This window comes from Corvus moneduloides, chromosome 24, assembly GCF_009650955.1.
Source record: "Corvus moneduloides isolate bCorMon1 chromosome 24, bCorMon1.pri, whole genome shotgun sequence".
NCBI classification, from domain to species: Eukaryota; Metazoa; Chordata; class Aves; order Passeriformes; family Corvidae; genus Corvus; species Corvus moneduloides.
In genome coordinates this window covers 6,736,257-6,758,177 of record NC_045499.1, presented here as the reverse complement: position 1 = coordinate 6,758,177, position 21,921 = coordinate 6,736,257, and the positions used below count along the sequence as shown (strand labels likewise).

General features: G+C 47.4%; 1 protein-coding gene across 6 annotated transcripts in view; it reads left to right on the top strand.

Moving 5' to 3' along the window:
• Positions 1–21,921, top strand: part of KCND3 (potassium voltage-gated channel subfamily D member 3) — a 114,278-nt gene that overhangs the window by 66,668 nt on the left and 25,689 nt on the right. For all 6 annotated transcript variants that reach the window (XM_032132856.1, XM_032132862.1, XM_032132859.1 and 3 more), the window contains exon 3: positions 15,389–15,551. In XM_032132856.1, coding sequence (XP_031988747.1) covers positions 15,389–15,551 — 163 coding nt within the window. The remainder of the gene's footprint in view (positions 1–15,388; positions 15,552–21,921) is intronic.

Below are 21,921 nucleotides of genomic sequence, written 5' to 3'. Positions count from 1 at the left end.
AAAGGATTGCTCCTCACTCTTAGGTGAGAGAGGAAGAGAAAAGAGCTGCTTAGGCTGCCCAAGGTCACATAAAGGGCCACAAGTCACATCCCTCAGAGCCTCTCGCTTTGCCACCTGCAGGTGACACCTCCAGGGCTCCTGTACCAATAAATCTCCAGGCAGAAGGAGAGAGGAAGGAATGGGAAGCTGCCTTGGGGCTAAATCCCCTACTAGAAATGACAAATGAAGGACAAACATGTAAAGTTTATCAACGAAATAAATCTTAAAACAAAAGGATTTGGGAGCACTGTCGTGATCTCAGTGCTTACATCAAGCACAAGCTGTGCATATCTTCACATTACAGTTACTGGTAGGAAAACATAAACTGGATTACCAGGGCTTAGTGCTTAAGCAGTCTGTTCCACCAGCAAGGCAAGGAACTTTGGCTGTTCTGGTATTACAGATGAGATTTAGACAGGACAGAGAAAAGACAAGGATCAGTCTGTTTTCCTGCTCAAAGCACAACGATTATACTCAATAAATAAAATTAAAATCAAAAACCTTCCCAGCTCATACTCATAAATCCGAGCAAGGCTGGAGGTACGTGAGCTCTGTGAAGCCATCCAGAGTTTTACCCTCATTTTCCTGACACAGCATCAAACCTGCCACTCTCACTGACAGGCAGGGAAGTTTTACCTCAGTTTTCAGGGGACAGAGTTGCTATATGAGATAAAATTTTTAAGCACAATGATGGGAATAAGGCTGATTTCACTGGGAAAACTCTGGTTCCATTAAAACCTAAACCCGCCCATTCATTTCAACAATAAATTATTTAATTTAAAAAATATAAACAGCAAGAAAGCTTCGCTCCCAACAGAGCAGCAGTGGCAGTCGGGATGCACCGCCCGGGTTCCTGCAGCAGCCAGAACCAAGCACAGGGGATCATAAAGGTTGGAAAGGACGTCCAAATCCAACCTTTTAGGAACAAACAGCTGTAGCTGCTCAAATGTTTGGCTCAACCCCCCATATGGGATGACTTTTAAGGCCCCTTCCAACCCAAACCATTCTGGGATTCTATCCCGAACTTTGGCAGCTCCGCAGTTTAGGGAAGGACATCTTCTTGTCTGTTCTCTTGCCTGTCTTCCTCAAAATGAGGCAAAGGTGATTCCCCTAAGAACTGGTGAAATGTGAGGTATTATCCAGTGCTAGATCAAAAATGTCTTCTAAAAAAAGAGGGTTTAGACTGGCAGGGGGTTAAGTGCCCCTGGGATACAAAAGGCACAAAATGTGCTGAAATCAGAGGAAATCCGTGGACTGAATCCAGCAGCTTAAAGCTCAGCCACTGATTTTACTAAATCAGGAGGAGGGAGAAATCTGGTTTGTTTCCCATTTATTCCCATTAGTCTCTTCTCGCAGGTAAGAAGCCACAGGACAAGAGGAAATGGCCTCAAGTTGTGCCAGGAGAGGTTCAGGTTGGGCATTAGGAGAACTTTCCTCATGGGAAGGGTTGTCAAGCACTGGCACAGCTGCCCAGGGCAGTGGGGGGGGTCACCATGCCTGGATGTGGCTCTGGAGGATGAGGGTTAGTGGCGAACACGGGGGTGGTGCTGGCTGGTGGTTGCACTGGGTGATCTTAAAGGTCTTTTCCAACCTTAACGATTCCATGATTCCGTTCAAGACCTGTAATAAAACCCCCAAACATCCAAAGAAACGAATCTCTGGCACTCAGCTCTCCCTCACCTGATTCCCTGGCCAGCCAGGGAGGGACTGTTTGTGACTTGTGTCACTCTGTGGGGCTCTTAGAGCTGTCACAAACCTGCAGGGAGAAGGGACAGGAGCCCCCATGCCCGTCACTGCATAAATCCCTGACAGATCCAGGAGGTGAAGCTGCACAGCTTGTGCAGGACACACTGCCAGGCACCTGGACCCTGGCATCCCTCCCTTCTCTATAGCAAAGGCAAGAAGAAAAATGCCTGCTGCAGACCTGGGCTCCTGGCTGTTTGTTTTAGGGGTTTTATGTTCTGCTTTGACTTGGGTTTTGTTGGCTTGTTTATTCCGAAATCACCTTGGGAAATGAGGCTGCTGCACATCACTCCCATAGATAAATTCCAATAAAGGTGTCTGGGTGGTTTGTACCTGCAGGGAGGATGGGGAATCAGCAATTGCAAGAGAATGAAATCACAGCCAAGTGTTTTATGGAGGCATCAAGGCAGACTCAGCACTCTGAGTGTCGCATCTACAGGGAAAAGCTCAACTTCCCAAGGTGCATAAATAGCAACAGGAAGGAAAGGATATCTCAGGAATGCTCACCTTCCTCCTGGGAGATCTGAGAGAAAGTAAAGGCTGGGGGGGAAAGGGGAAATTCTTCACAGCAGACATGGGAAAGAAGTAACAGACGATGGTTTAAATCTCATATTGTGCAAGTAATGATGAAAAATCTTCTAGGACAGGAAGGGAATTAGAAAATAAAACCTGGTGACAGGGAAGCTGTGAATTTCCCAACTGTACAAGCAGTGACGGGAAGGGCCAGGCAGGGGATTTAGGATCAGATAAAAGATTTACTGGTGGAAGCTGCAAAATGGTAATTTCACTGTGTAGTTGTGGCACCAGAAAACAAACCAGACAACTGAGTGATTTGTTTTTTCTGAAATACTTATGAATGTGCATAAAAATCTGGCTGCTCAAATGTAAAACTACAAAGAAAAGGACCTGAGGTATCTAGAGAGACAAGACGCATCATTCAGCTTGGTCCCGAGATGCAGATCTCAAGTGATTTATTCTTATAATCTGCTCCTATTCATGCAATACTCAAACACTCTTAGAGAAACAAAGCGGGGTTTGATTTTGGTGATTGTCCCTTCGTGTACTAATTATTTTTATTAGCAAGTTAATTTTCCACACAAGCTGTCTGCTTTCTCATCTGGGAGAAACACATTTGTAAAGCCAGAAGTTCCAAACCAACTTTGTGAGCATTACCCGAGGAAAGGAGCATCGAGCTCGTTGTGAAACCCTGCAGGGAACAGCCAGAGCAGGTGAGGGGCTGGAGGAGGCAGGGCAGGAGCACGGGGGCACACGGGGCACCCCCTGGCACAGCCCTGGCACAGCCCTGGCACAGCCCTGGCACAGCCCTGGCAGCCCAGCAGAGGCTCTGGGGCTGCTGGAGGGGGTCCAAAGAGACGCTCAGAGCTCTGGGACCCCGTCCCTGTTCCCAGCCCCGTGTGGGTTTGCACTGAGAACTGGCCAGTGCTGCTGGCTTCTCAAACTGCACAAAAGGGAATTTTACACTCCGGCAAACTGCCAACCCGGATTCTGGAGGAGGGAAAGAGCGGAAAACAAGTTTTGACTGGTAACATTTAAGGTGACACTATCCATCACTGGCAAACTTCAACAACTCCGGTTAATTTTTGCTGAGAATGATAAAACACTCCAACGGAGAAGAAATAACAGGGACTTTCAGGCAGGGCTATTTTTCTTCTTGATTTTCTTTCTATTTGAAAGAAAAATCCTGTTAAATCTGAGGTGGTTTTAATCAAATACAGACAAAGGAAATTGAACTATTCACAAACCAGCCTCTATTTTCAATTGGGTTCTGTTACTTTCATTTTAAAAGTTTGTGGTTTCAATTGTTTCCTAACAAAAATGCAAAACGTTTCAAGCGAAATTGACATTTGTGAGCATAGCCCTTTAGTCCGTCTTCGAAAAAACTCTGAAATTGAATAAAATATTCAACCAGCTCTAGACTCAGAACACTTCCCTGGAGGCGTCGAGCTGGCAGCATGTAGGTGAATGTTATTTTTTACTCAGAAAAATTATCTGTGTGTTATTAACACCTGCTTAGAAGAACAAATGGAGAAGATGTTCTAAAGTACAGATAAAGTGGGTCCGAGCCTGAACTCCTGGGACTGCAGGGGAGGAGGGCCAAGCATCGAGAGGCAGTGAAGGTGTCAGAGGGTTGGTGACTTCCAGGAGGTCACTTTGAGGCTCTTGGTCACTGTTGTGGAGGGGACGGACTCTGCCTTTCCTCGCTTCCCACCTTTGCACCGGAAAGCAGCGGGTGGGAGCCTGAGCCTGCTCCATCCTGGCACACAGAAAACCCCACAATGCTTGGGCTGGGAGGGACCTCCGGGACCATCCCATCCCAGCCCTGCCAAGGCAGGGACACCTCCCACTGTCCCAGGGCACTCCAAGCCCTGAAAAAGAGATTCTCTGATCTGGCTGCCCCGCACTTATCAGAATGAACGTCCTATGGCAGCGTGGTGTTTAAAGCTCACCTTCTTTTAATAAAAAAGATAAAAGAGATAAAAGATGAAAGAGTGGATAGCCTAAGGAACAGCTGTTTGTTTTCACTGTCTTCTGTGACAACCTTTGCTGCCCTGCACTAAGTAGGTTTGCAGAAGGCATCTGGATTTCTCAGGGATTTATTATTTATTTTTGTATTCTGCTATACATGAAATGAGGGGCAGAAAATTGATTTCAAGGCTTCCAAAAATTCAAATTTTATTCATAGAAAAGAAAGCAGAAGGAGCAGAGCTATGAGGAAGGAATGCTGAAGTCACCTGGCTTTTAATAAAATCTGTAGTTAACCAGCCACACGTGCTCCTTACATCCCAGGAAGAGATGAGAATGGAACTGGGAGGGATGGGATGATGGTTCTGCAGCCATAACACAGCCCTTGTGCAGCACAGGTTTGCACCTGCTCTGAGATGAAGCATTAATATTTATTTAAATGAGACCGTTCAGGAGGAGTCATTAAGCGCCTCACCCGAGGTAGAACAAAGCCTGCCCACGCCAGCGCCAGGAGGCTCCTGCATTGCAGAGGGAACACCCTGGGTGACCTCAGAGTTTAACACGCCCTGGGTGCCACCTCCCAGGTTCTCACGGGGTCTCTCTCAGTCCGTGCCTCTGCTGCAGCCAACCCTGGCCTGGCTGACGCAAGCCAAAACCAGATTTTGGGATCTACAGAGTATCTATGGCCAGATTTGCAAAATTAAATAGGTGTGTAAAGATGCAAATAGCATTAGGCCTGCACCAGTGCTCCAGTGATCCCTCTTACGAGCTCAATTAACTTCGTAAATCGAGCCCTGCCCCATTGTGATTCTGCTCAGGTGAGGCTGAGATGGAGCAAAGCCAGAGGAGCAGTGGCCAGGCTGGAAGGACAGAGCCCAGCAGGATGTGCCCAACGGGAGCCTACAGGACACATGGAGAGGGGATTTTTACAAGAGCATGAAGTGAGAGAACAAAGGGGAATGGCTCCCACTGCCAGAGGGCAGGGTCAGATGGGATTTTGGAAGAGAATCCACTCTGTGAGGATGGGCAGGCCCTGGCACAGGGTGCCCAGAGCAGCTGGGGCTGCCCCTGGATCCCTGGCAGTGCCCAAGGCCAGGCTGGACATTGGGGCTGGGAGCAGCCCGGGACAGTGGGAGGTGTCCCTGCCCGTGGCAGGGGTGGCACTGGGTGGTCCCTTCCAACCCAAACCGTTCTGGGATTCCATGAAACCATTGAAACACAACATGACCAGTCTTCACTTCCCCCTGGTTCTGCTTTGCTTAAAGAAAAGGCCCAGAAACTGGACACAGACTGTCCCTGCCCAGCCCCTCACTGGAGCTTGTGAGCTCTAAAGGAGAGATCCAGAACCCTGAGCGCTTCCCCGACCCCCAACACACCTCTGCAACATTTGCGATGTTATTTGGGATTTGACTGAAGGGCAACGAAGCCAACTCCTTCCAAATCTTCCTGATCTCAGTAATACCCTGGACACACAGAGTCAGCCCACAAGGACCCGGCCCATGTTTGAATTTCTGGATTGACATTTGGCCCATTATTAATGGGATTTGTCCCTTACATTTCCAGACCTGAACAGTCTGCACTCGAATAGCTCCTGCAGAGCTTAACTGCACCACGAGCATTTGGATGCTCCTGCAATCCCTCCTATCACTGGAAAATGGCTTTTATTTACAATGCAGGCCTGATCCAAGTAAATTCACAATTCCTTTTATCTGTCACTGTCTGATGACAAACGTCACATTATTGGGATCACTTTCCCTTGGAAGGGACAGAAGTAAATATTCAGGGAATAAGAAGACCTTGGATTGCATTTTACATCTCAGGAAAGGGAAACTTTAATCAGCTCTGTCCCAAACTAACCGGAATTTTCTTGACACTGCCCACTATGCAGTGAGTTTCCAATATCATCATTTAAAGAAATCCTGGTGGAGGGAACTGGTCAGGGACAGAGAGACGAAGATTTTGTCCCTCTCTGATCAACCCTCCAGAAAGGCTGCAGAAACCTGACACAAGATCTGGGCATTATGTGGCATTTCTCTGCATAACAATTGCATTTCTTGTCTCTCTATATATTCTATATTCAGCTTCCAGTGCATCTTCTGGCCGGTACAGAGAAGCCTGGGGTGTGGAATACTCTGTTACAAATGCTCCATTACAACTCATTCCCTTTTCTTCCAGTCACTTCTTCAACTTCTTTGAAACTGCTTCCAAGTTCAACTTTTCTAGAGTCTGAGGCTTTCAAAAAGCCAATTCTTAAAAAGCTAATTAGTTCCCCATAGGCTTTTTTTTTTTGACTCAGTAAATATTTCTGGGATTGCTTTTTGTATAATCACTGTTAGCAACTCATTAAAATGCACAGTATGTGGATCATTTGGAATGTGACATGGCTCAGCATGGACACTCAAGCTGCTTAAAAAGACAGAAAAGAAAAAGATGAGGATAAAAAGAAAGCAAAACCCCAGCATTTCCTTTAAGCTGACACCACAGTTAAGGATTTAAGACAGGGCAGGGAGCCTTCAGCCCTGCTATTCGGTGAAAAGTCTAATTGCTCAATGCACTGCCTGCCCTCTCCAGCCTCTATGTTCTCCAAAAAGTTCCTTTTACAGAGAGTTAAGATGCTAAAAAAAATGGATTCTGTGAGCAGGTAATTGTGTACGGTTTTCACTCCGAGTAATATGAGGATTCTTCTTGAATTAATAATGAATGAAGTAATTTTAAAGGCCTTTAGTGTATGCAGCCAGAAATAAATAATGCTTTAATCTGGGACATTTTATTTTCCATTAAAACAAACACTTTTTAAAGAGTGGGCATTACTGAGCAGCACTCAGTCACTCACATGCCAGATGCCTGAATCAGATGGACAATAATACTCAGGACATTTTCTTAGTATTTCAATCATGTTCTTCATGCTTGATGGAAAACAGGAAGGTTGAAAGTATTACTTGGGGTCACAACGAGAAATTCCAGCTGAAGGGCTGCCAAGCTGCTGGTGCCTGGAATCCCAGGATGGTCGGGGTGGGGAGGGCCCTTCCTGTGCTCCTTACCCCGGGCTGGGAGAGAAGAGACTCCAGAGCTGGCCCTGCAGCCTGACCCGCACTGACCTGGGGTAAAACAGAGAAATGAACCCAAAGATCAGCCCCCGGTGCCTCCTCCCAGCCCTGCCCCAGCTCCGGGCCAGGGGCCAGAGAGGACCCCGGGTGGTGACGGCCCCGTACCCCCCAAGGGCCAATTCCCATGAACGGATTTGAGTCTTAGCGCCCACATCAGAACTTAAATTAACTTAAATATTGACCGAGAAGAACTTGCTGTCAGGCTCAGGGTGAACAGCTCCAATTACCAAGGAAACAGGAGTGCTTGAAAATAGTATCACACTCTCACCCTTACTGGGAAAAACCCCACGGCGTGGGGAGGGTGGGCTTTTGTCAGCAAAGAGTCAAAGAGACTCTTTTTTTGCTCATGTGTGACAATAAATCCCCACTGCTATGATAAACTAGGGAGCTTTTTCTGCAGGGATAATGGTGAGTTGAGGGGCTAAACAGTCCCTTGTTGTGAACATTTCTGCATTTTTCAGTTGTGCTGACAATGGATTCCCCTCGAGCACGAGGCTGCCGCAGAGACCCGCAGGTGCCCACGCTGCTCTGAGCACCTGCCCAACCAAAAATGCTGTTAAATTCAGCAGGCTAACAAAAAAACCCAAACAAAAAAATCTTAGAGAGCTTTTCCTGATACATCTATCGCTGCTGAAACTGAGATCTGAGGATCAAAATCTTAGATGACATGAAGCAAAAAAAGCCTGAGATTACTTTTTGCCAGATCTATCAGCTTTGCAAGAACTAAAGGGAATAGAGCTTCCTCTGAAAAGCTGAATTTATAAACATCAGGAATAACCTCCACACTTAACTGCCTTTTAAGATTGGAGGTATTTTCTCCAAAGTGAAATTCAGCTTTTCTTATATTGATTCTACATTGAAGTAAATTCCACTTTTTCTCTGAATAACTGTTAAATCAACAGTTTAGAATTCCTTTTTTTTTTCCTGTTAAAAAATATCCAGTGCTTTAACAAGTTTCATGGGAAAACCTGAGCTATCATAAAAAAGGACAACATCTGTTTTCCTTCCATGAGTTGGGTATGACGCAGTAAAATGCTATTTGTGATAAGAATTGCCCTGCAAACACTCCTGAGCTATACCGGGGTGGGATACTCCAGATTTCAGCCCCCACCTTTGTCACCTGCCCTGGTGACAGTGATGGCTGAGGATCAGGGCAGGTGGCAGCACCCAGCACCGAGGGAGAGCAAGCAGGACATCTCCAACACTCTCTCTGGAAATGTGTTTGTGGCAGGGCTGAAATGCAACAATTCCCCACTCAGAGGAGGGAATTTCCAGCAGCATTTGGAGGGGAAAGGGAGGGGAGCGATGCCAGTGCATCAGCTGGGGGGAGCCAAATGCAGAGGACAAACATCCACCTTGGTACTTCCCAAAAGCATCTTTGGTTTAGCACATCGCCATCCTCACGGTGAACAGGAACTAGGGACGTGCTGCTAATTGAGAGCTGAAACAATGAGCTGGACTGGGACCACTGGGTGAGCTGGGACAGGCTCCCCATTTGCTCTGAAAAATTCCTGTCAGCTACAGCAAAGAAAGGCTTCAGCAGCTGACACACGTTTGAAAAGGATGGAGAGCAAAGAAAGCACGGACAGAGTCTCAGCTTTGTGCAAGTCCCAATCTAATCCCAGAACCTGAGTCAGGGATGACAGAGGCAGCGTGGAGAGAGGGATTAGGGAGAGGCATTAACTGAGGATATGCAGAGAGGCTGCTCTCAGCCCTCCTGTGACTGAAGCACGAGATAAAGTTGTTATGTCTCCATGAAGAAAACCATTCCCATCCTGCCGTGGCTCCAGTCCAGCCTGCAGGACTTTTTGGGAATCAACATCCACGGTCATCCCATCTCCCACTGAAACAGGACTGTGAGGGCACAGGTCTCCTTGCAGGGAGAAGGATTCTCACACTCCCATTGTAATCCCTTTTTCAAAGGTCTCTAATAATATTTCTTCCCCTGCTCCGTTTAATGAATGGTAATAGGGAACACTTGATTAGAAGCCTTTCATCATTTTAGGACTAGGGGCTTTAGCTTTCTGACCTACTTTCCTTGCCAATGAAATTTCCATTTTTAGCTTCGACTCAAGGTCTGAATGTTACCCAAATTCAGACCATCTGTTTTAACTGCCTACAGGCTGAGGAGCTGATCCAAGCCAGGAGGAATAGATGGAACCAGTGTGTTCATATATTAAGTATTCTCCACCCTTTGTGTATTAAATAACCTGCTTAGTTGGTTCCCGACTCCACACAAATATTCCTGTTTCCTTGGGCAGTACCTGCTGTTGTTGTGAGGAATATTCCTGCCACCAGTTGCTCTCAGGTCACCTCTCCTGTACAACTGGAGGAATGAGCAACCTACAACCAACTCCCAGTTCACCTTATCCCTTTGTTTGGCTCTGGTGAGGGTTGGTCCAGGCTACCCTGGGAAATTCATCAGGGAATAACCCTCCTCTCTTCCTTCCTAATTCTCACCATTATAGAAGCAGCAGAACTTGCATCTCCTCAGAGGACAATTTTAGATACATCTCAGCCCTTTCATCACACAAAACTCAGTAAGAAAAATGAATTTGTGAAACAGAACAATATTGAAAAGGCAACTTTACCTGGAAAATCCCCACTAGACAACTGCTGACCACAGCTTTACTAAAAATCAAAGTGAATCCAAGTGCTGAAGATAAGCTGCTGCTGCTAGAGCTGATAGGCATCTCCAGCCCTCATCCCTCACAGCTTGGCTGAGGGATGGAATTGCAGCAGAATTTCTAGAGCATCCATGAAAACATTACCAAATGAATTATGCCAGGGAAAAAGAAAACAGTAGTGTGAAACCATGCCAGATCTCACAGTTGAATACCCAGCTGGGGAACTGCCCAGCTCCAAACAAGGCAGAAAATAAGTATATTTAATGTAAAAGAATCCTAGCATGAAATAGGCTCTGTACTTCCCCGGCCACGGCTGATTTACTGTTCAAGGCTGTCATTTGACAGCCTGTTTGCAGATTCTCTTGCTTCAAAGGCATCGTGGCTCTGTTTACAGCTCAGCCTTGCAGGAGGCACCAGGAGCCCTCATGGCCCCAACCCAAACCCGTCTGTGCTTCTGTGATTGTACAAAACCCAACTGGACACCCCTGGAGACATTCGAGGTCGAGTGGACGGGGCTCTGATCAACCTGATGCAGTTGAAAATGTCCCTGCTCACAGCAGGGGGTTGGAATAAATGGCCTTTAAAAGGTCCCCTCCAATCCAAAGCATTCCCTGAGTCGGAGGCAGAGCAGCCCAGGGGAGCAGCACCTCGCTGTGCTCCAGGGCTGTGGCTTTTGGGGGCTCATTCCAGCAGGGCAGATGAGGAGTGGTGAATTAAACCCTAAACAAAAGATCCAAGTACCCCAGCCCCCTTGCCACAGCTGTTAATTCCCTGCTCTTTCATCATGTGCAAAACCCAGAGAGGAATGAGCAATACTCGCTTTTGTTTCCGCTGGATCATTGGAAGTGACACGATCATTATTTCACCGAGGGTTCAAAGCAACATCAGCAAGATTACCTTGGACTTGCACCCTTGAGATGGAGGGGCAGGAGCTCCTCGGAGCTGTCACGTGCAATATTCACACTCGGGCAATGCCACTGAAACCTTCTAGCTGAATTTTAGCCATTTTCCTCTCCTTTGTGTGAATCACAACATTGCTGAGTGAATTACTTGGAGCATAAAAAAGGACGTCTTGCACCTGGAAGTCTACATGCTAATTCCATGCTTTATTCCAGCTCTTTCATGCAAAAGGCTTTCAAAATCATGGTCTATTGTACAGTACATAATGTTATTATTCTGTTCTTATTGTCCTAAAAGCAGACGCTTCCAGGCTGGAGCAAAATCTTCTTTTGAGTCTCCTGTGCCGGGCAAAAAGTTAGAGAGATAAAGCAGCTCCCAAAGAGCTGTTAATGCCCATGTGAGGCAGAAATACTAAATCAGGGGAGAGCATTGTTTCTGTTCCCAGCTCCAGGAGACATTTCAGCTTTCCCTGGGTGTGAAAACCACACAGTTTTGCACCACTGGGCAGCCAATGTCCCCTGACCACTTAAACACTGCGACAAGAAAAAGCACAGCCTGACTGTGGCATGAATGAGCCACTGTCCCCACGTTCCTGTGCTGGCGCTGGGACTGCCCCCAGACCACCAGGGACACCTGGACTCTCTGGGGGGCTGCTCCGAGGGGCCTGAACACCCCCCTGAGCCAGGGGAGGAGGGCTGGAGCTGATGCTCTGCCCGAAGACAGCTCTGGTGGTGAGAAGGAAGGTGGTGTCCCCCCACCCCAGAACTGTTGGAATGAGCCCAGAGGAGGCCACTAAAGTTGATCACCAATCCTATGGAGCTGGGCTGGGAGAGCTGGGAGAGCTCACCTGGAGGAGAGAAGGCTCCAGGGAGACCTCAGAGCCCCTTCCAGTGCCTAAAGAAACCCATGGAGACAACAGCTCCACGGTAATGGCAATTTATAACCAGAACCCCCTCCCCAGCTCTGTGCCTCATCCAGGATGAAAAGTTGGCCCAATAAAAAGGCTGCTGGAAAAGAGCATCCTCTGCAAAGCTGTTCCATTGCCACCACAGAGCTGTCACCGTACCTCCTGATGTCCCTATCCCGTAAGATCTTCCAGCTACTTTACTCCAACTCCCTGTTCCCGGGGCTGTGGAGGTTGCACAGAGATGCAGGATCATCAGAGATGCTGCGAGGGGTTATTTTTAGAGGGAGTCATTTGATGAGCTCTCTGGCACCTTATTTACTTCTGTCTCCAGCTGGGGACCTGAGCAATGTCCAGACACATGTGTGGCTAAAACCAGGGCTCGGGAGCAGCGACCTCTATTTGATAACACTTCTCTGCTGACAGGGAGAAAAACAACTGCACATTATGTTGTCAAGACTAATAGCTGCTCATTAGGGTGAGTGACATATGACCCCTTCTCTATCCAAAGAACACAGAAGTCACATGAGAAATTAAAAAAAGAACGTTGAAGCTCTGTGTGCAGTGCTTTCCAGTCTAGAGAGTGACCACTTAAAAGTCATTTTCTGATTTTTTTTTCCCCTGCTTTGCCTGTTTAGGGATTTACTTGAAGTTTATGTTGTGTGTACAGTGAATCAGTCTCGGGGTTCACAGGGTTCCCTTGGGAGGAAATGGAATTGAGGGGACAGCAGGAGTAGAAAGGGGACACACCAAAGGTGTGCCACTGGAAACACGGGATACACCTGTGTGCAGGCTCTGGAATCGCTGCCGGTGCGCAGAGGGCACTGAAGGGATGTGGCAGCAAGGGCAGCTCCCCCTGACGCTGGCACACCTTCCACAGATGAGCTCATCTCACTGGCACAGCCAGGGAGCAGAGCAGGGAACCCTGGAATGTTTCAGGCTGGAAGGACCTCAAATCTCATCTGACTCCAGCCCTGCCTGGGGCAGGGACCCCTTCCACCAGGTGACCCTTCCACTGAATTCAGCAACTGCAGTCTGGCGCCACCTAAGTGGATTCCTGGCAAAATAAACGGGGGATGTATTTCCCTCTGGGATGCTGCCCTGGCCTCCCAGCCGGTGCAGATGAAGGAGGCTGCAGCCACGTGCAGGCTGTGGCACCCCAGATCCTCACACTGATAATTTGCATCATCAGTGTTGGCACTGCTCAGCGCGAGGGGTCACTGCTGGTGCTGGGGACAGTCGGAACAGGGGGCAGCTCCTGCTCTGAGGAACCCAGCACCCCCTTAACCAAGCAAAGAGCAAGGAATTAATTGCCATTTCCTCAGCGGGGAGCCGAGGTACAGAAAGTTACAATGATTTACTGGAGGTCACATTAAAAGCCCACGGAATTCACGGCCTCCTGTTGTGCTCGTGCAGCTCAAACACTCCGTTAGACTCGCTGAGTGTTAATCATTACCCAACTCCTCTATCTTCTCACTGCTCTAATGAGATTATTGATGAATTACTTAAAATGCACTTTCTGTAGAAGTTTTTTAGATGACAAGTTGCCTTTTACTAAACAAATTAATGGGGAAGTTGAGTTCTCTCATTCCAGTCTGGGGAAAAGAAGTTTTGGGTTTGAAATGCCTAATTAGTACTAACTGAAATCCAATAGCTGAGTTTATTTGGCACTGTACCTGGTATAAATACGCCGTGGGGCCATTATGCTTGTGGTAGCATCAGGACAGAAATAGTCTCTCCAGCAATTAATATTGCAGTAGCTGTGGCTGTCAATAGAGGAGCAGAGCAATTGCAGCTTCAGAGGTTCATCCCAAGCCCTGTCAAAGTCAAAGGGAGGCCTCTCAATAAGCGCAAGACATGGAGCTCTAGCTGGGTTTGCCTCTGATAAACAAAGCTGAGCTATTCCCAAACCTCAGGGCTGACATTTCCACATCTCAGGTCAGCCCAGTGAGAAGATACCCCCAAGTGCCTGATGTCCAAGCCAGCAGACTCCCAGAGGGAGGAATCCAGGAGAATCCTCCACAGAGAGCTGCAGTAGATCAGAATCAGCGTTACCAGTTCCAGGTCTTGTCCCTGCTCCAGCCACTGCAGAGCTCTCATGGTAGTATCTCTCGCAAGAGTTGTGCAGATGAAGTTCTCCATCTCCCCACAAAATCCTTCCTGCTCCAAGGGTTTGATCTGTCCTGGTGGTGTTTTAAAGCACCTTCTCTGAAGTCCCAAGTAATGAGGTAACTCTCAGTCTGCATGTAAGAACAAAACTCCCTGAGACAGACTGTGAGCCAGACACTTATTATTATCCTTTCCACAAATGCACAGAAGGGCTTTCTCTCCATGCTCCAGGTCACTGAGATCATGTTTGAGGCATATGATTAATTTTCAGCCTTATTGTGTTAAGGGCCAGCAGGAGAAAAGAGAGAGTTTTATTTTTTTTAGACCAGTGTTAAATGAGGTAGAAGATCTTGTCACTTAGCAAGAGCTTTGAAATGATCTTTGCATAAAGCAGCAGCTAAAAACTCAGTAGACACGAAGAACAATCTATTGATTTGAGGTATTCTGAGGGGTTTTGATGCAAGTGGAGGCAGGAGAAGGATTCTGCTTGGGATAAATAAGCCTTGGCTAATGGTGCCTGAAGCATTTAACATGCAAGGAGTCCTGCTTCTATTCAGCCCCTTGTAGCAACAAGTTCTTGCATGGGGACAAGAAGTTCAGTTGATAAAAAAGGTGTTTTGAAATATTTGTTTTTCCTCTTGGATGTAAATTATTCTTCGCTCAGCTCTATTCCCCTCAAAGCTCTTTGTTGGTCATAGACTGACATCAAAAGTAAAAATAAAGCCTCAGTTGTAATAAATCATTTCTCTTTTCAACATTTGCTGCACCAAGCACCAGAACACCCCAAATACCATCTGATAGCTCAAGATTTCAATTTTCAGTTTTCAGATTTTTTCCAGAGCACAGGGGCTCCAGCCCTCGGAGCATCTCCACAGTCTCCTCTGCACTTGCTCCAGCAGCTCCGTATGCTCTTTATGCAACACAAATTACAGCAGAAGATTCTTGGGTCCAACCCAATGCAGAGCTTTGTATGAGTATTTTTCAGCTGGTCTCATATCCCTGAGAATTCACCTTTTACTGAATGCACACTTTGAACAACCCCCAAATTTCTGACTGTGCAGATGGCCAGGAAACTGCTGGGCTTTGAAATGGAAGTGTAAATCAGTCCTCATTTGCACCTGGATACAAGGGAATGAGAATGTATGAACCTGCTCCCCAGCAGACACAGAGTTTTAAGTTTGCTGGAGCTCGCCTGCATGGAGAGGTGGGTACAGAAGGAGTGAGGATGTGACTTTAAGCACCCAGCAGCTGCCTGGAGCAGCGCTTCTGTTCTGCCACAAAGGTGCCTTTCTTAGGTTCAGCTCAGCTCCCAGCCTGGGCAGGGCGTCCGTGCTCAGCCCGGGGTGGCAGCACCACGAACTGTCCCTTGCCTGGCAGAGTTCTGAGCCTCAGTGCCCACCCTGCTTGCTGCTCAGGGAACCTGACAAGGCTTTTGGTCTGAAGGAGGGGCCTCCCTCTCTGTTTCTGCCCTGCAGTTATGGTGACATGGTGCCCAAGACGATTGCTGGGAAGATCTTTGGCTCCATCTGCTCGCTGAGCGGGGTGCTGGTCATCGCCCTGCCCGTGCCGGTCATCGTGTCCAACTTCAGCCGCATCTACCACCAGAACCAGCGGGCAGACAAGCGCAGGGCACAGAAGGTAAGTGTCCCCAGGGGCTCCTGGGGCACAGGGACACTGTGGGAACGAGCCTGGGGGCACCGTGTACCCTCACACCCTGAACAGGCACAGCTCAGTCCCGCACGCTCAGCTAATCCCCTCAAAACGATCCCCAAAACAAGTCCCACACCGTGTCCAAAACCTACCAATCCCCCCAAGGCTCTGGAAGAGGGACACAATAGACAAAACCCACCCACAGCACCAAACACAGCACAAACAACACAGAGGAAGTGCCCAAACTCGCAGCCTGCAACAGACGCTGATGTAAAGCCACTGCCCCAGAGCAAGGTGAGGGACTGAACTGCCAATGCTCCCCAAACAGAGCACCCACCCCTAAACAGAGCAAAATACGCCACAGTAATTCCTGCTTGGCTTTTCTCCAGGACCTGGTCTGAAATCCACTGTTGCCAAATTTTAGCTGCAGAATCCCCCCCCAGGTGTTTTAGTGCTCTGATGGCATCCCACTCTGAGCCACATTTCACACCAGGTTAGTGTAGAAACTTCACGCACAACTGGATGGATCCTTGTATAAAATTTTCATATTACATGTCACAAAACGACACCCAGATAACAACTTATCTAATCACATTTCTATCACAAGGAAAATAAACTCATATGACCCTACAAAATTTCAACACTGGTCGACCCAAAGTCCAACCAGGACAATTGATACATCCTACCTTGGACAGAGAAGTGTGTTCCCATCAAATATGCACCACCTAAACTCCTCATTCCTGCACACACTGTACTGCTGTATTTTCAGCATCAGAAGCAACAGGGCTGTTATTACTCACCTTTCCTGCATACTTGTCTGACACAAATATATATCTGTGTGCACATAAACCCTTAAATCGTCCCCAGGAGCTGTTTATCCTTCTGGCTGCTTCATTTCTTGTTGTCTCTCTGTAGTTTCGAATACACCCATCCAGCAACATGCACTTATCAGCACACATACCCCTCAAAGCTGTGACTGGAACACTGGGAATACACAAAAGCCCCTGGAAATGTGAAGGGGATTACTGAATATTCCAAATTCTGAACAGTTTTTGCCAGTAGAAGCTCACTGAGTCACTAAGAGAGTATAACAGATTTACTATATCTCTATTTCAATCTGCTAAATTACACCACAGCCAGAATCAGGTTTTTACAACAACTGCAAACTAAAGGCCTGAGGTTCTTTTTCTCCCTATGGAATGCTGTCTGCCAGATATTCAAGACTCAGGGGACCTGATGGAGAACAGTAGTAGGAAAATGTGCTATTTCTGCTTCAGGCAAGCATCTGGGCTGTGCCTACTTCTTGCATCTCAGGGAGCTGACAGCAGAGAGCTCAGATACAAGACCTACAAAACCACAGAATTTGGCAGTCAAAACACAAAAGGGGAGTAGCAGAGAGACAGAATCGTGCAGGAAGCAGCTGCAGCCTCGGCAAGTCACTGCTGGGTTTTGCAAATCCCTGCCTGAGGTTTGACACAGCACATGTGGAACAGGGGAGGTGTTTTGAGGGACAGTTGTTTATTTGATCAGTCACACAACACAACAGAGATAAAAGAAGTGTAAAGGTATCATAAAGTCCACTCTGTAGCATGCACTGTTCTGTCAGCAGCTGGCAGTGGGATCCAGTGTGGATCAGCACATTCATTTAGAGAATTTCAATCATTTGCAGAGTGAATTGTCTAAAGTGAGGCTGCACCCAGCATGAGGATTTGGGATTTCACTTGGGACAGGAGCAGGTGAGGTGTCAAAGCATGGGAAGGACAGAGATGCTCAGGGAGAGGTTTATGGGGATAGTGTCCAACAGCCCATTTCCAGAACTGACAACTTTGAGAGAAAGCCCTTGTTCTACTGAAACAGCACCAAAACAGAGACAGAACCTGCTCCACAGCCCAGCCCAGGCACAAAGAAATGGGCCAGACAAGATTTGGGCATAACCCTGGGTCACAATCAGAGAGGCCCCAGAGCTGGCTCCAGGTCCGTGCTCCGGGACAAGGCAGCCCCTCTCTCAAGGCAGCAAACCAATGTTTCTTCCTCTGATTCAGCTTTTCCCTTTATTCATTGGCCTGTGATCCACTTGGTGACAGGGAGAAGTCCCACCACCTTTGATGCCAATATGATTGATTGCAGCTTTTATAAAGGTTTGCTGTATTGACACACACAGTTTATAATTTCCCCCCATTTGAATTTCTAATTCCCTTGATATTGGTGGAATTTCTCAGTTAAGAAACTTTTCTCAAGTCAGAAGTGTGAGTAATTTTCACATGATCAGCACTGCATGAATGCTAAAAAGAAGGAAAGAGAGAGAAGCACATTAATGACAGTCCCTCCAGAGATGGTCAGGATGTACAAAGGGACATTAAGGATCTGCTTTGATACCACACTTGTTCCAGCACCATCCCACACTGAACTGAATCCCATCTTCAGAAACAGTTAAAATGCTGCCCCCATCTAGTTAAAGTTACAAAGACATTTGCATGGTTTTTTCAAGAAGGTTGGAAAAATCTCTTTGCTCTCTCAGCCCATGAATATGAAGAACTCACCAGCAGGAGCTCCTCACAGACAGAACTTGGGAGACGGCTCGGAATCAATGCAATGTCTTCCTTTAGCACACCACAAACTTAGTGAATTCTTTTTCTCTTTTAACTGAAGAGTAGTTTCTTGGGTATGTATTAGGATAAATGCTTTGGAAGTTCTGTTTAGTTCGAGAATCATAACTTTTATGATGTACAGGTAGATTTCAAGATAAGGCTATAGACCATATTAATTTTTTATATGAACTCAGACTGAGTTTTCCCAGTGACAAATAACAAAGGCGGAAGCACTGTACAAGCATCAGGCTGGCTGGATTGGCACTCACAGATTGGAAGGGTGGGGTGTGAGAGAAGCTGGACTCTCCAGCCCCATGGGGTTTCTGAGGGGCTGTACCCCAAAAACCCGGAAAACAGCCCAGCCCCCTGTGTCCCTCTGGCTCAGTCCTAGCTTTGTCTCTCAGCTGTTGAGGGGGCTCTGGTCTAGCAGAAAGAGGTATTTGAGTAACGTGAATCAAATACCAGGAGGTGGCTGTTACTCATCAGCATCTATTCTTCAGCTAACTGAGGAGAAATGTTCCTTAGAAAGAAAAAAAACCCAACAAACACAAAACCAAACTACCAGTGATCTAATCACTTTAAAGATAAATTATTCTTTGCCAAACCTGTACTGTGAGACAATTAATTACAAGGAGATCTGGCAAATATTAATTCATTGTGCTGTGGCATCAAATTCTGTCCTCTGGCATGCAGCAAGGACCAGGTCAGTGTGAATGGAGGATGGATTGATCATTTGTGACAAGGTTCATTTTGGTAAAATTGTTGTGGTTTTTTTCCTTCCCCAACGACTTTTTTTTCCTTTTTTGACTGATGTGCTAAGAATAGACCTTCCTGACTTTGAAACGCTGCTGTTCCTCAGTGAATGTCACAGCCTTGGATTTAAAAGAGAATGTGACACTTAAAAGGCTTGACAATAGAACGACTTTGTAATTCAGATGATGCTGGAGGAGCCCCTCTCGCTGTGTTCAGTTTGCAGCAAAGATGCACCACGGAGGAGAAGGAAACGAGGAGCTGGTGCTGGGTGGAGGACAACACCTCCCACTTCTCCACCCCAGCAAGAAAAGGCAGAGGCAGCTGCTGACAGCTCCTGAAATGCTGCTCCTTTAGCAGCAGTGGGGAAGGAGAACAGTTCATTGTTTGGAAGTTCGAGAAGGAGTGAGCGGAGTCCCAAGGCACAGAGCAGGGCAGCAGGGACAGGCAGGGCTGGAAGGCTGGGGGTGACACGGGGGGAACAGGAGAGCCCCCAAGGGCTAAAAGGTAGCAGGGTCATTCTAGATCTCAGCTTGGGGGAAAGCAAAGGTTCAAAGGGGGAGCCTCTCACAAAACGAGGTACACACAACATCGGGAAAAATGGAAATGCTCAGATGCTGTGGGGGAAAAAGAAAAATCCAGGCCTGTTTGAAGTGCATTTGTCATTTAATGGTTAGATTTGCTAAATGAGCCGAGATGCTGGAATATCTGATAATCTCAGGGGGATTGGCATCGGCCTCAGTGCTGCATTTCACAGGGGCTGCACGGAAGCTGCCAACAAATATAAACCCTTGGTAATCACAGTGCTTGGTTTCAAGTCTGCAGTAAATGTGCTTTTGACAACTACAGCCTCTCAGCGTGTTCAATTCATTTCATTTATTATCTGGTGCCCTTTGACTCCCTGAGAACAAGCAATGTACTGCAAAAGCCTTGAGACAGACTTCTCATTCCATTCTCCAGGCTGTAAGCTTCCAGGAGAGAACCAAACACAGATTTAGGCAAGGACTACCCAGGACAGAATAATTTTGTAGAGCTGCTCCCACATAAAACTCTAACATTGAGCTGAAAACTGTATCCCAGGCTATCAGAGAGCAGAGGAGATAAACGAGGTGAGGCAGGCAAGTGGACACATTGTCTGGGGATGAATTAAAGCACTCAGTCACAGAGCAATTCCAGCAGCAGAGAGGGACGCTGGGCGAGGGAGGAGCTGGAGCTTTCCCGATGGAAGTGCACGAGAGGCAGGGGACAGAGGGAGGTTGTTCCATCTCCTCGGGAGATGGTGGCACACAGGCAGCTCTGACTGCAGCTGAGGAAGAGGTAACTATGGAGATGCTTAAAAGGGGCTCCAGCCAAAAGGAAGGAAGAGCAAGGACACAAATGTCTGATTGTTCCTCAAGAGGCACGTTGGAAACAGCCTGTTCCAGAGCCTGGGGAAGCAGGGCGGCAGCAGCAGAGCGCACGGAGAGGGGAGCTGGTGCTGGGGAAAGGCTTAATTCTGGATTTGTGTCATCCCCATACCCATGAGGAAGGCGGCCCACACACCTGTCAATAACGAGGCCATTATAATAATTGATTTGCTACAAAGCAGGGGAGTCAGCTTTGAAGTGTTCTGTTTTTCAGCTGACACCCTAAATTTTGGAGGTGGGTTAGTGAACTTCAGAGTGTGGAAAAGAACGGCCAGAAAAAGTGACTGGAGCTGTCTAAGGAGAGCTCAGCAACAGAACATGACTCAGTTCCAGCAGGGGATGGGGTTGGGAACTTAAGGGGAGAGAGAAACAATAAGGTTAAAACTGGAGCTGGCTGACATTTAAAGAACATGTTTTTTTCAACCAGAATGAATCTGTGTGGAATATGTTTTTGTTGTTGTTGATATTTAACAGACTTTGACAGGGGAAAAAAAGCTTTTTTATTATTTTTTTAAAAAGACATTTCATTTTTGCTGGGCTAGATACCTCTTTCTCTGTCACATGCCTTAATGGAGTTCAGGGGAAAAAAAAAACCCAAACAAACAAATAAGCCAACCAGGAATCCTGCCTCTTTTCTTTCATATCATCGAGGAAAGCAAAACAACATTTTCCATCAGCTCAGCTAGTCCAAATTCCCCGAGTCCCAAATTGTATAAGACAAGGAGTTGTCTCCTCTGAAAGGAAGGGCTGAAGTCAGTGAGCTCCAGTTTATGGGTTCAGCCTCCAAAGCAAGCCCATACGTCCAAATATTAAAGCCTTCTGTCAACAGCGGCCCAATGCCCAGCTGGAATTCCTTCCACACATATCCAGAAGCTGCTCTACATTTATTTTCAGTGAGGCCCTTTCACATCATGTCTCAGTCATAGCCAGAAAACAGCCTACAAAATCCAGGGACCTGACTGATCATCCCCAGGGGCTCTCCTGGGTCACCTCAGCACCAGGGTGTTCCTTTCCCGGCTGCTGGACGCCCAGGTTTGTGGCAGCCTCTGGCCAGATGGCTCCATTCTGTAGCACAGTTGGGAGGATTTGTAATGGCTCATGTTGCCCACTCCATCCCAGATGTCGAAATAAATGCAGGCTGGAATTGCCTCGTCAAGGAGACCTGGATCGAAGCATTCAGCCAAAGAACGTTGGGAAGCCCTATCCTGCCTTGGAATTGGCTTCTCGTGATCAGATTCTATGCTGTTACCTTTATTATCCAGTTTATACTGTGCCACCCTGCCTAAATAACCAGAATGGGGCGGGCTGGGCACAGCTGAGCCTCCAGCAGCTCCCAAATGAGCCCAGCTCCCATCCCTGCACTGACTGCAGTGCGTGCTGATGTCTGAATTCGTGGACAGGAAACATCACTGGGGCAGGGGAAAAGTCACTGAAAGCGGGTGCAAATTGTGGTCACCAGTTTGTCCCATGGCAGGGATCCAGAGCTGCCCTCCTCCTTCATGTCCCTGTCACTGCCACTGTTTGGACAAACTGATGTCACAGCAGCACTGCCCTTCCATCCTTCCCTTCTGTGACTCCTTTAGTCACGCGTGTAGGAAAGAGCAATTCCAGCAC